A 12,933-nucleotide genomic window follows, 5' to 3' on the forward strand; every position below is an offset into this window, starting at 1 on the left:
GACACCGAGGTCGTAAAAAGGAATGCCGGCAGGGCCGGATGCATTTCGATGCTGCAGTAATACAGAACTCCTGTGCTATGCAATTTAAATACACATGGAAGATTCGCAGCTGCTGAAGGCTAGCAGAAAGCCTGCGGTATGATGTCACTAGGAGGCATAGTGAAGCTTAGGAGCGTTATACCCCACATGGTACATCATCGGCGACCGAAAACAAGCAGAGGAAAGACGAGGTAAGAAAATATCACTTTTGTAACTCGCCCATCATCGGGTAAGGCCATTTGTTGTCGGAGCAGTTGTAGATGTCTGCAGTGTAGGAACAGGTTATAGAGATTTTACTAACGGCACTGCCGAGTGCAAAAAAGTGCTCAAATGCATGCCGGCTCCAAGGAAGAGAGGATTTATTATCACGCAGGAGATTACAGTGAGGTAAAAGCATTAGATCGACAAGATTATGGGATCTGTGCGAAGCGGCCTCCATTCTTTTGGATCAGCAAGTGCACTTTTTATCCATGTCATATAGGAAGACACCCTGGCATAAATGCCATAAGTAACGCTTCCAATTGCGCAACCGCCGCCCACAGAAGTCACTCCGACCTGCACTGCTTTTCCATCAGCACCTAGGTGCGACAACGGTCCGCCGGAGTCACCCTTAAAACGGAAAGAGACGATGAAGAGCAGGTTAGCTGACTTGTAGGCAGCATACGTAGAATTTAAGCTTTGTTCACGAATGCATTTTAATTTTTGAATTCAATGCCATGAATTTCTAGAGTTATGCTCTGGAACTTTTTACGATCGTTTTTATGAGTTATGATCTGGAATGTCCGAGTGAGTATAAACTCTGTCCCGCAGACGTTCTACATAGCAGCGACAACCGGTACATGCACAAAGTGCAAAATATACAAAAAACGCAAATTCATATACGATACAGGCTTAAGTGAGAAACAATGCAAGTTTATGCAAGCGATTTAAAAAACACCCATAAATACAAAGTACAAACAAGAGCAGACACATACATTTACCTGATGCCTGATATACATTTGTCTTGGTGCCAACCAAGACGAAATACTTGAAAGAGGTGGTGCAAAAATTCGTGCAGTTTTTTGAGCGAAGAAATGTTCTTAATTTTTTACCAATTTACTATAATAGGATGCTTGCGCTTCGAAGTATGCAACTTTTAGTTGGTTCGAAAACAAGGAAATAACCAGAGGAAAGGGGTGCTTTAAAGGTAGCAGCACTACGTTAATGGGGTGACATACCAGAACCGCACTTGCTGAAATAGAGTGTTGTTCCGAGAACTAAGACTGAAGAAGCCATATGGAATGCACACTTAGTGATTCCAGAGCATCACTTGTATCATCGGAGCATCACCAGAGCATCACTTGTAACAGAAACACTTATCATCTGCACTGCGACATAAAACTTGTGGAAGAGTGGTGCGAAAACTGGCTAATGTCTTTAAACGTTAATAACATAACGCTAGTATCAATTCATCGTCGTCAATCGTATCCTACTCCTAATTATACTCTTCGCGGTTCCATGATATCACACGCATCTTCATATAAATATTTAGGTATTAGCCTGACAAAGGATTTCTCTTGGACTACCCATATAATGAACATAACCAATGATGCTAACCGTGTTCAAGGTTATCTAAAGCATAACTTGCGTTAGGAACCTGCTTCCGTAAAACTGTCCGCCTATTTAACTCTTGTCCGTCCTAAACTTGAATATTCATGCTCAATCTGGGACCCCCAACAAATTAACCTAGCCACAACCCTTGAGAACATCGAGAGCCACGCGATAAGATTCGTGTATTCTGATTATTCATATCATACGAGCGTAATAACATTGAAAACAAAAGCTAACCTCCCCAGCCTTGAATCCCATCGAAAAATAGCCAGACCCTGCCTTTTCCACCGGTTTTATCATTTGCATTTGAGTCAATCCGTTATCACCCCTGCACACCGCCTTTCACTTCGCATCAGTCATCCGAAAGCGGTTCATACACCTCGAGCATCCACTTCTGCGCACCCAAAATCATTCTTCGCCCAGACTGGAATACATTAGAGCGACCTCTCCGCTGAAGCTTTGATCCATCCTCGCCTGGAATACTTCAAATTATTCGTCACTGATTTATTTCAATGATATGTATTCCCATCCCTCATATAATGCTCGTAGTGGGCCTTTTAGGTACTAATAATGTAAAGAGGAAGACGCTTAGCAGACGGAGCAACAGAACCGATGCGCGGCGCGAGGCGAGAAGAAGACGAACGGCAGCTGAAGCAGCAGAACCGACGCGCGGCAAAAACATCAACTGTTCTGGGACCGGACCTGCCCTTGCCCGCTCTAACCGGCCTTAACAACCAGTCATCTCTTGCCAATAAAGGCCGCTACATCTTCCGTCGGGATTCCGTCCTGGAGCTACGTAACCGTACCATCACTATCCCGCACCTCCACCAAGATGTAGCGGCCTTTATTGGCAAGAGATGACTGGTTGTTAAGGCCGGTTAGAGCGAGCAAGGGCAGGTCCGGTCCCAGAACAGTTGATGTTTTTGCCGCGCGTCGGTTCTGCTGATTCAGCTGCCGATCGTCGTCTTCTCGCCTCGCGCCGCGCATCGGTTCTGTTGCTCCGTCTGCTAAGCGTCTTCCTCTTTACAATAAATAAATAAATAATAAATAAATTCCAACCGTTTGGTCGTGGAAACTGTATAAAATTGCACCTGGGAACTGTTGTCTGTAGAAGGTCACAATATTATGTTACTAAAGACACTCGATAAATGTCGCACTCGAGATCTCAAATTTCTCCACATTTTACGACCCACTCTCACAACTCAGCTTTTATTCTTTCCAGTCGCGCATGCAGGTACAGCCTTTGTCAAAAGTTTGGAGCCCCGGGGGGTTTGCTTCTGAAGCACACTGCTTGGTTCGTAATGCATCACTAGCGCTCCAAATTTGCTGAAGGTAAGAAGATTTCTGGTCCTGCCTCCTCCAGTGGGTAGGACTACCATGATAGTTTCAGGAGTCCCACTGCGAGGCTTAGAAGCAAACTCCCTGGGCTCTAAACTTTTGACAAAGACTGTACATCTCTCTATAGATTGAAACGTGCTGAGTTTCTGTGCCTGAAACATGGCCGCGGCTCGCACTCACCCGGCAGGTCGATTTCGATTCGTTAGTACAAATTGATGGACCCGGAAACATCTTCTTGCCCGTAACTAGGTCCTTGATTCCTCCGCTCGTGATTCGGAAACATGTATCGTCTGCCAAGGCATGAAGTTCGGCGTACAGGAGATTCGCACTGCTTTTATCTCCTGAAAATGGCACATCATTTAAAATACTTGCTAAAGGAACTCAAAACAATTGGAGAGGACGCCTAAGTTCCTCCTTAAGGGTACGACGTGATAGTGTACTGGGTTAATCCTCTTATATGCAATGCAGTATTGGCTATTCTCTACATTCCGAGATCTCTAGGAGTCGCCATGCAACTCCAGGTGCAGTGATGGAGCGATGGAACAATGCGCCACTCCCCCCCCCCCCCCGCGATGACAGGTGCTGCTACCGGTGCGCCTTGTGCGACCCAGGGTGCTCTTCCCGAGCAAAAAATCATTAACTGCCACCTGCCACGGTGGGCAGTTTGATCACATGCCGGTGTTCAGGATGTGACGACGCCGGAAGGTCACGTGGCATGGGTGGCCCACCTGCTGATAAAGTTCCTTGTCTGGGGGTTTTTTTCGTTGAATTATCGCTCATGGCCATCGATGACAACTATGCCGACTCCCAATTTTCGGCGCCACGAGCTCGTTAACTTTAACGTGGTAAAAAAAACGAGAAGATACACAGCGATCGTGTATAGGCACCTTGTAATGAATTTATTTCCTGCAGATAGCACATATAAAATGATTAGTAAAAAAGCTAAAAATGGTAGTTATTATACAGCAATGCCATTAAGGAAAAATTTAATGCTTTGTGCGGCAAGAGTCTGTGGACGCATTTCGTGACCGTCACTGATTCAAGCAGGTTTCACTAGGCAGCAGTCTGAAAACACTGAGAAGAAATTTAAGCACGTATAGTAAAAAGAGGTGAGACAGTATCAGCAGCTTTCATTGACAGAATAAAAAACAAAATACAGGTGTTGCAATTACCGACCGATTGCTCAACAAAACTTGGTGTGCCGTCACAAAACTTTCTATGCGGATCCTTATTTCTACGCTGCACCACCATTCACTTGAAAATGGTGGCAGCCAGTAAATAGCGGCGCAAGTTAGTGGTTTAGCATTTGCAAAGTCTGCCTAGCAAATTTGGTGGGAGGAGTAAACGATTCAGTGCCTCATCTTGTTTCTCGGTCACCCCTCCCGAGGCAGCTCCCAAGTTTCTGCATCGCTGGGCACCACAATGCTCCAAACTGTTGCGACCGAAGCTGTTACACCGACATAGCGATTAAATTCGAACCTGACGATTATCTGTGTTTTATAACGCAATATAAAAAATTATGGAAAATTAGGGCAATGTAATTAAGAACCTCCACCGGAGAATCTCGTACAAATTTCTTCCCTTGAGCAATGAGGGGCCGTTCTGGTCAACTCGGACCCGGAGATTAAAGCCCGCGCCAACGAGTGGGCCACTAAGGTGGCCGCTAGCCACGGACTGGAGGCCATCTAGCGCGGCCGCCTGCATTTTGGCGAAATAAACGTTTTCAATACGAAACGTGACGTAAACACGTCACAAACCGCCTGCCGCTAGACCGGCGTTATATCCTGCCCCAGACCTAAAACCAAAGTCATCATCATCATCATCATCATCAGCCTGATTACACCCACTGAAGGGCAAAGGCCTCTCCCATGTCTCTCCAATTAACCCTGTCCTTTGTCAGTTGCCGCCACTGTATCCCCGCAAACTTCTTAATCTCATCCGCCCACCTAACTTTGTGCCGTCCCCTACTACGTTTGCTTTCTCTTGGAATCCACTCCGTTACCCTTAAGGATCAGCGGTTATCTTGCCTTCGCATTACATGTCCTGCCGAAGCCCATTTCTTCCTCTTGATTTCAACTAAGATGTCATTAACCCGCGTTTGTTCTCTCACCCACTCCGCCCTCTTCCGATCTCTTAACGTTACACCTATCATTTTCCTTTCCATAGCTCGCTGCGTTGTTCTTAACTTAAGCTGAACCTTCTTTGTTAGCCTCCACGTTTCTGCCCCATAGGTGAGTACCGGTAGGATACAGCTGTTGTATACTTTTCTCTTCAGGGATATTGGCAAGCTACCATTCATGATCTGAGAGAACCTGCCATATGCGCTCCACCCCATTCTTATTCTTCTAGTTATTTCCCTCTCATGATCCGGATCTGCGGTCACTACCTGCCCTAAGTAGACATATTCTCTTACTACTTCCAGCACCTCCAAAGTGATGGGAGCGAAACCAAAAAACCAAAGTGTTGGGGGCGAAAATCGCAGCATATGAAGCAGGCCACAGAGGGAATGAGATCTAATGGAGTAGAAGGGAAATTTTACAGTGGAATCTTTTCAGACTAAATGCGTATTTTGCAGCCCTAGAAAACTCAGAAAGAGCGACCACATCAGTTTTCACTTAGAATAATTATTCGATGACGATGTCGCATGTGCCCCGTGAGGAAGACGACGTTGCTAAAGTTTACGCCGCCTTGGAATAACATGCGCGCCTGTTTCGCGCCTGTTTCGCGTTGTGGATTGGACACGACACGTTTAATATGGTCGAACTATAAGGCCCGCAGTACCTGAACTGGAGACAAGGGCGTACCGCCCCCTTAGACGCGGAGTACAATGTCGTGGGTTGGAGATGATGTTTACATGTTTCTTGAAAGTGTGTCGCCAGCATCTGAACGAGAATGACAAGAAGTACTTTCCCAGCCAGAGGTCGAAAGACTGTAAGCATTTCTTGGTGAGGAAGGCATGTGCAAGTTTCTTGTGAGTCTCCAACAGAACTCGTAATTGGGATTCCTTGCAACTCATCACGCTTTTCCTCACGCCGCTCATAACACTCCAGCTTTTCTAATTCGGAATTTTGCGTTCATGACGCCGTAAGAGGATACGGCACAATACACAGGTGTCTGGCATTTCGATGGAGGCGGAATGCCAGAGCCCTGTGTACTGTGTGACTTCTTTGATTGTTCAAAATTTCTGTTTGGTCGAAATAATTCGAAGCCTCACATATCTGCGTCCCTTATAGATTGAGTTGCTTTGGGACGTTAAAACGTATAAATAATTTAATGAATTTGTTTTCTATAGCTTTTCTCCGAGATTTTCAGAGAAGCGATTGTGGCTGATCCCTGAGCTGCGCGGCTCAGCAGCGCCAAGAATTTATTAAAGGGGTGGAGACACCAAATTTTGAAGCTATAAAAAGCCTGCTATGGGATTCCTATGTATGCAAGGGCACTCAAGGCCAGGTGTTGGACGCAACAAACGTTTAAAAAACATTTTAATTCGGTTCCAAAGATTACCTAAATGCTCACTCTCACAATCTAGACCCATCGCTAGCGCCATCAACCATGACGTCACAAGGGGTGCAGAAAAATTAAAGTTTTAGTGACGTCATACCAAAATACAGTGACGTACGATGAGCGGGGCACAGCCGCGTGAGCGCAGTCGACGCACCAGCTAGCCGCGTTTGCTGCTAACCGCCACTCGCTCGGTTTGCGACGCGCCGTTGCGAACAGCGTCGCAACGTCCGATTGCAGCTCGTTGCCTGCGTCCGGCCTGCTAGATGTCAACGGCGGGCCGCTCGCGGCAACAACGACGGGAAGCGGTAGCGTCATGATGACATAGGGCGCACTCCTTGGAGCCGGGCGGTCTGCGCCAGTCTTCGTGCCGAACGCCGGCATCTGAAGAACGCGATAGTATTGTTTGTTCACGTTCATAGCAAACCCTGGGATATATGAATATCAAAAATGCATCGTTTCTGACGATCGTTGGCAAATACCGAGTTCCTGGTAGAAGTGATGACTGCGATGCAAGCAAATTTCATCAGCGGTTTTGTGCTGCTGCTACCTGGTGCGGATCGCCTGCCGTCTGCTAGCTCTGTTGCTGAAGACGTCCTGGAAATCGAACATATCTTTTATTATGGGATGAGTTCACAGTAAAGGGGTGCCGAGCGGAGCACGTTTCTGAGCGCTGGCCAGTCCCGAAGCGCCCTCAGCTGCGGAGTCGATATGCGAAAGCAGCTAGGCATAGCGACGACTAGGGCAGTCTGGGACCAGCGCGCAGGTCGTCGGCCGGCGTTGCCGCAGGCAGTTTCGCTGCCGAAAGATCCACTTTTAGCACAGTCATGCTGTCGTATCTCGAATCTAGAAAGCATCCTTTCTGGTAGCATGGCTGTTTTGTATTTTCTTGTGCGGATGTGAAGTACGCCGAGTCTGCCGGCCGGTAGGTCAGCCTGGATACCGTCTGCCGACGTCATAAAAGCGAGCTAAAGAGTGTTCTTGACGTAAATAATAAACCATGGGACAAGAAATGTGAAAAAAGTGTCATTTTTGAGGATCGCTGACCAATACTGAGCTCCTGGTAGAGGTAACAACTGTGATATGAGCAATTTTCTCACAACCGCGCCTAGCAGCTGCCGCTGGCGCGACGTTGGGGTCCGGCTCGCCTGGCGCCCGCTAGCTCCGCTGCCGAAGGCGTCGAGGAGATTGACCATACTATTATTTTATTGTGAGATGATTCTGTTAACACTACAGCTATTTGTGAAAAGTAGCCATTTTATTATAGCGCAGACGACTTCCGAAGCGCCGGCCGCTTGCTAAACAGGCTATAGGCCTAGCGACGACCACGGCAGCTAGGCAGCAGCAGAGCTCGTCGCCCGGAGCGCCCGCGAGCGGTGCCGTTGCCGAAAGCTCCCAACATAAGCAGACATGCTTTGTCGCTGCTCGAGTATAGCTGGCAGTTCTGATAACAAGGCGATCTCGTCTTTTATTGTGATATTTGTACACCATCCCAAGCAGCACTCAGGTACTGCTGCACGGCAGCGAAGTGTGACACCGGTTGTGGGCGCAGCTTCGGTAGAGCGGCGCAGCGATGCTTACAGGCATTTTGCAAAGTGTTTCGCATCCTCACGCGAATCCGCGAAGGCGATATTAGCGTGCGAACAAAAAAAAAAGTCGATGTCCTCACTCATTGGAATAAGATCTGTCAGAATCCGAGCTGCTGGGACTAGACGTGCAGTAGTTTGTTTTCATGCGCTGGTCAGCACATGTGTGGGAAAGCAGACGATGCAGCAGTAGGTGCGTCACAACTTTTGTGGGCCCACGTGACCAAGCGAAGCAGTTGATCTTCCCCCTCTGTGACGTCACTGTACAACTCGGCGTTCCGAAACCGAAACCGAAAATCGTACACCTAAAAATGCTATAATAAATTATTCACTGTGAATATATGAATCTTTGGGTGTGTATCATGCTTCCTGGAGCCATAAGAGACGTTTGAAACTAAGAACGCGCGAACGACAAAATTTGGTGTCTCCACCCCTTTAAAGGATGGCATACGACTGCTTTCTACCGACGTCGCAAACACTGAAAGATACTGTCAGCTTTGAGATGAAAATCGCCCCAAATCAAAATATTGCGAAATGTATAAGGCCCGAGTTCTGTGGTGTTAGATTAGTTCATTGGTCATGTCGTTTTGTTTCCACAGACGCTTGGCGATTCTCGGTAGGGAGAAAATGAAATGCAAGCACACTCAAAAGGCTCGCGCTTCAGCTGACTGCCATAAAAGCTGCGTTATAAATCATTAAACGGTGGTCCATGCGGAGGAAAACGTTACTTAATATATACTGCTGATAACAAACAATATGTTGATCGCCAAGCCTTAGCCGTTGCTATTAGCATGTTCATACTGAAGTAAGCGCAAAAGTTGAGGTCGAGTTCATGTTTTCGTTCTAAGAAGTGCCATTCTAGCCCTCATCCATAGGTTTTCTCAAAGCAACAGAAGAAATATTAGGGGACACTCAAAGACGGCGACATTGTTTTCTACCGAGCAGGAATGCGAAACGAAACTGTCATTGTTTAGTGCTCCAAAATTTGAAGATGAAGAAAATACGATAGGGGAGAGGAGCAGGCGAGGAAATCAATTCGGAAGAATTGCAGAACTGTACTATTTGCGGTAGGGCGCAAGTGAGGTTCTCGGCCTGAGTGGCATGGAGGTGTGCTTTCTCTATAACTCGGCGTATTTGTAAGAACTGGAAGATTAGGGAGTCGTCCCACCGGTCTCAAAAGTGTGCAAGCGGTTTGAGAGCTAGCCATGTGTGCGTGAGCTTGGGACTTACTTTATACTACTATCTCGTGACGCAGTAACTATTAATAACATCCTTCAATTCGATTCGCTGAACGAATCACTAGGTGCATGTTAAGAATCATTAAAAACGAATAGAATTTAATCTCAGATTTTCGAAAAGTTTGTGAGAAGCACCACGAAGTTCTAATAAGGCACGTGAAAGCTTTTTTTTTTGACCACTGGTTCAAAAGCAGGCCCTCCAGGCTACACAGCATACTCCCCCAAAGGGGTTTTCAAGGCAGGAAAGCGACGCGGTCCATTCGACGGGTGTAGTCCATAATGCTCACACATACTAGGTTCCATATCGGGCGACGCGACAGGGTTCAGGCAGAATTAGGAATCCCTGCCTTCATGGCCGATATCGAAGGCTGGGATAAGACACTCGTCTCTCCCATCCACAGTGATTCCGAGCTAGCGTGTTCGCTGGTGTCATCATCATCATCATCATCAGACTGACTACGCCCACTGCAGGGCAAAGGCCTCTCCCATGTTTCTCCAATTAACCCTGTCCTTTGCCAGTTGCGGCCACCGTATCCCTGCAAACTTCTTAATCTCATCCGCCCACCTAACTTTCTGCCTCCCTCTGCTACGCTTGCCTTCTCTTGGAATCCACTCCGTTACCCTTAAGGACCAGCGGTTATATTGCCTTCGCAATACACGCCCTGCCCAAGCCCACTTCTTCATCATGATTTCAACTAGAATGTCATTAACCCGCGTTTGTTCCCTCACCCACTCCGCCCGCTTCCGACCTCTTAACGTTACACCTATCATTTTTCTTTCCATAGCTCGCTGCGTTGTCCTTAACTTAAGCTGAACCCTCTTTGTTAGCCCCGACGTGTTAGCCCCATAGGTGAGTAGCGGTAAGATACAGCTGTGGTGTACTTTTCTCTTCAGGGATATTGGTAAGCTACCATTCATGATCTCAGAGAACCTGCCATATGCGCTCCACCCCATTCTTACTCTTCTAGTTATTTCCCTCTCGTGATCCGGATCTGCGGTCACTACCTGCCCTAAGTAGACATATTCTCTTACTACTTCCAGCACCTGCTTCGCTGGCGTCATGAGTAGCTAAAAGAAGTTTTACTCTGTGCGGTACACGACGTTCATTATCGTCACCATATGAATAGGTCCACTGCAGGGAAAACGTCTCTCGTCACACGTCAGACCCAAATGCACAAATCTCATCACATGGGCAGTCGCTTTGTCCAGCCCAAACCTGGAAGACCACCAATGCCTGGAGGACCGCGAGAGATCTTCTGGAGACTCCATAAGGGCCCAGAACTGGAGGCTTCAACCAAGCGGCCGAGAAAGCTACTAAATAAATGCTTTACTTTAATTCCCGGACCTCATGTGCTATATACCTGTTTTTGAACCTTGCAACTATAATTTTCCTTTCCATAGCTCGTTGCATTGCCATGAATTTAAGCTGAATCAATTTCTTCGGCCTCCAAGTTCCTGCCGCATACGTATGTACCGGTAAAATGCCGCTCTTCTACACTACTCCCTAGAGGAAGAGTGGTAAACTGCTGTCCATATTCTGAGAGTACCTGCGAAATGCGGTCCGCCCCATTCTTACTATTTTAGTACTTTCAGTCTCAAGTTCTGGATGTGCGGTCACTGCCTGCCTTAGGTCGATGTCAGTGTACCTCGCTTGTAAAGCACGTTCCTGTTCCATTCCGAGACTGCTGAGCATTACTTTAATTAACATAAATCTACACCCACGGCAGTAAGCTAGTTCCCAGTTGCTTCCACTTGCATTTCTTGAGCAGGTTGCGTTGAAAGCATTCACTACATATCATTTTCCTCTTTACCACCTGGGGACCATCTGAATGCGACCCGCTGTATTTGCCAACTGTAACTTTTTTTTTTAGAACTCGTGCAGGTCTTTAATTGTTTAGTTTTGCTCCGAGTGCACCAGCGAAGACGCCGAAAGTTTCAATGCAGTCGTGAAAGAGTGCCTTCATTGCCTTATAGCTCTGAACAGAAATACTTATGCCCTCATTTCAGTTTTCAGGCATTTCAACAGCAGCTATGACGGAGATCTACAAGTTGTCTTGGAGGTGCTAAAACGTCTGAAAAGGCCTCTTTTTTTTTTCTAACGGTACGCTAGATTTCCCCTCGAAACTGACGCGTTGAAAACTGGGTGAAGTGAGAGTACAAGGGAAGGCTTTTTTTCACTTGTCCGCTCTGCTTTCTGTTTAGATTGTGCTTGTACAGATCCTGTATTGTTCTGGGCCGTAGTTTTTGCAGGTTATAGATTTTTACATACTTATTCCCTCTGCCATTGCTGTTGCTGTTCAATCCCAGCTGCTACTTTGAAAGGTTGGTGTAGCAAGTGCTACATGTTTTCTCCATCAGTCACTGTAAGCAGAATAAATTTGCAGAAAATCCACACTTCTGCAGGATTAAGGCACTAACCGGGCGTGTTCTGCGTAGTGCCCTTATGCGCAAGAGAAAATTTCCCCACCTTAGAATCAAGACTCATGAAAGTAGTTAGCTTTCATCAAGAGATAGTTAAACTTTGATGAAAATGTTTGTTAAAACGCTTCTCCAGGCAAACTGCTTTCAAACAGCGATTAAGCTCAGCCATAGGCTGCCGCGCATTAGCCAAGTCTGTGCAAGATAAAGGAAAAACCGAAGCCAACACGCACGAATTGGCTGCCAAAGTAAGTTCTCAGACTTAGTCATTGTGCTAACTAAACTGCAAACATAATCTTCGAGTGACCCCTCTTACCCCGCCACTACTTTCTTTCCCGGACTATATCCAGTATATGCAAGGAAAGAAACAATCCTACCACGAAAATATTTGTTACTGAGTCAAGCAAACCGGCAGCACGTAGTTATAAGAGTGAAATAGCAGGAATAATCGGGCTGTATTGAGGAAAGCTACAAATTTGCAGTTGTGCGGTATATCATCATCATCATCATCAGCCTGACTACACCCACTGCAGGGCAAAGGCCTCTCCCATGTCTCTCCAATTAACCCTGTCCTTTGTCAGTTGCCGCCACTGTATCCCCGCAAACTTCTTAATCTCGTCCGCCCACCTAACTTTCTGCCGTCCCCTGCTACGTTTGCTTTCTCTTGGAATCCACTCCGTTACCCTTAAAGACCAGCGGTTATCTTGCCTTCGCATTACATGCGCTGCCCAAGCCCATTTTTTCCTCTTGATTTCAACTAAGATGTCATTAACCCGCGTTTGTTCCCTCACCCACTCCGCCCTCTTCCGATCTCTTAACGTTACACCTATCATTTTCCTTTCCATAGCTCGCTGCGTTGTTCTTAACTTAAGCTGAACCCTCTTTGTTAGCCTCCACGTTTCTGCCCTATAGGTGAGTACGGTAGGATACAGCTGTTGCATACTTTTCTCTTCAGGGATATTGGTAACCTACCATTCATGATCTGAGAGAACCTGCCATATGCGCTCCACCCCATTCTTATTCTTCTAGTTATTTCCCTCTCATGATCCGGATCTGCGGTCACTACCTGCCCTAAGTAGACATATTCTCTTACTACTTCCAGCACCTCGCTACCATTTGCGAACTGCTGTTCCCTTGCTAGGCTGTTGAACATTACTTTGGTTTTCTGCATGTTAATTCTTAGCCCCACCGTTCTGCTCTGCCTGTCTAACTGATTGATCATG

At 46.7% G+C, this 12,933-nt stretch overlaps 1 protein-coding gene across 1 annotated transcript in view; it reads right to left on the reverse strand.

Annotated features, from left to right (window-relative positions):
- Window positions 1-435: 435 nt before the first annotated feature.
- LOC149328088 (chymotrypsin-1-like) overlaps window positions 436-12,933 on the reverse strand; it is a 60,990-nt gene continuing 48,492 nt past the window's right edge. Inside the window, exons 7-8 of the mRNA XM_089561418.1 lie at window positions 3,148-3,308; window positions 436-648 (exon numbers count right to left, since the gene is read on the reverse strand). Coding sequence (XP_089417544.1) covers window positions 436-648; window positions 3,148-3,308 — 374 coding nt within the window. The remainder of the gene's footprint in view (window positions 649-3,147; window positions 3,309-12,933) is intronic.

Source organism: Amblyomma mixtum, chromosome 9, assembly GCF_055824585.1.
Source record: "Amblyomma mixtum isolate Tamu chromosome 9, ASM5582458v1, whole genome shotgun sequence".
Taxonomy (NCBI): Eukaryota; Metazoa; Arthropoda; class Arachnida; order Ixodida; family Ixodidae; genus Amblyomma; species Amblyomma mixtum.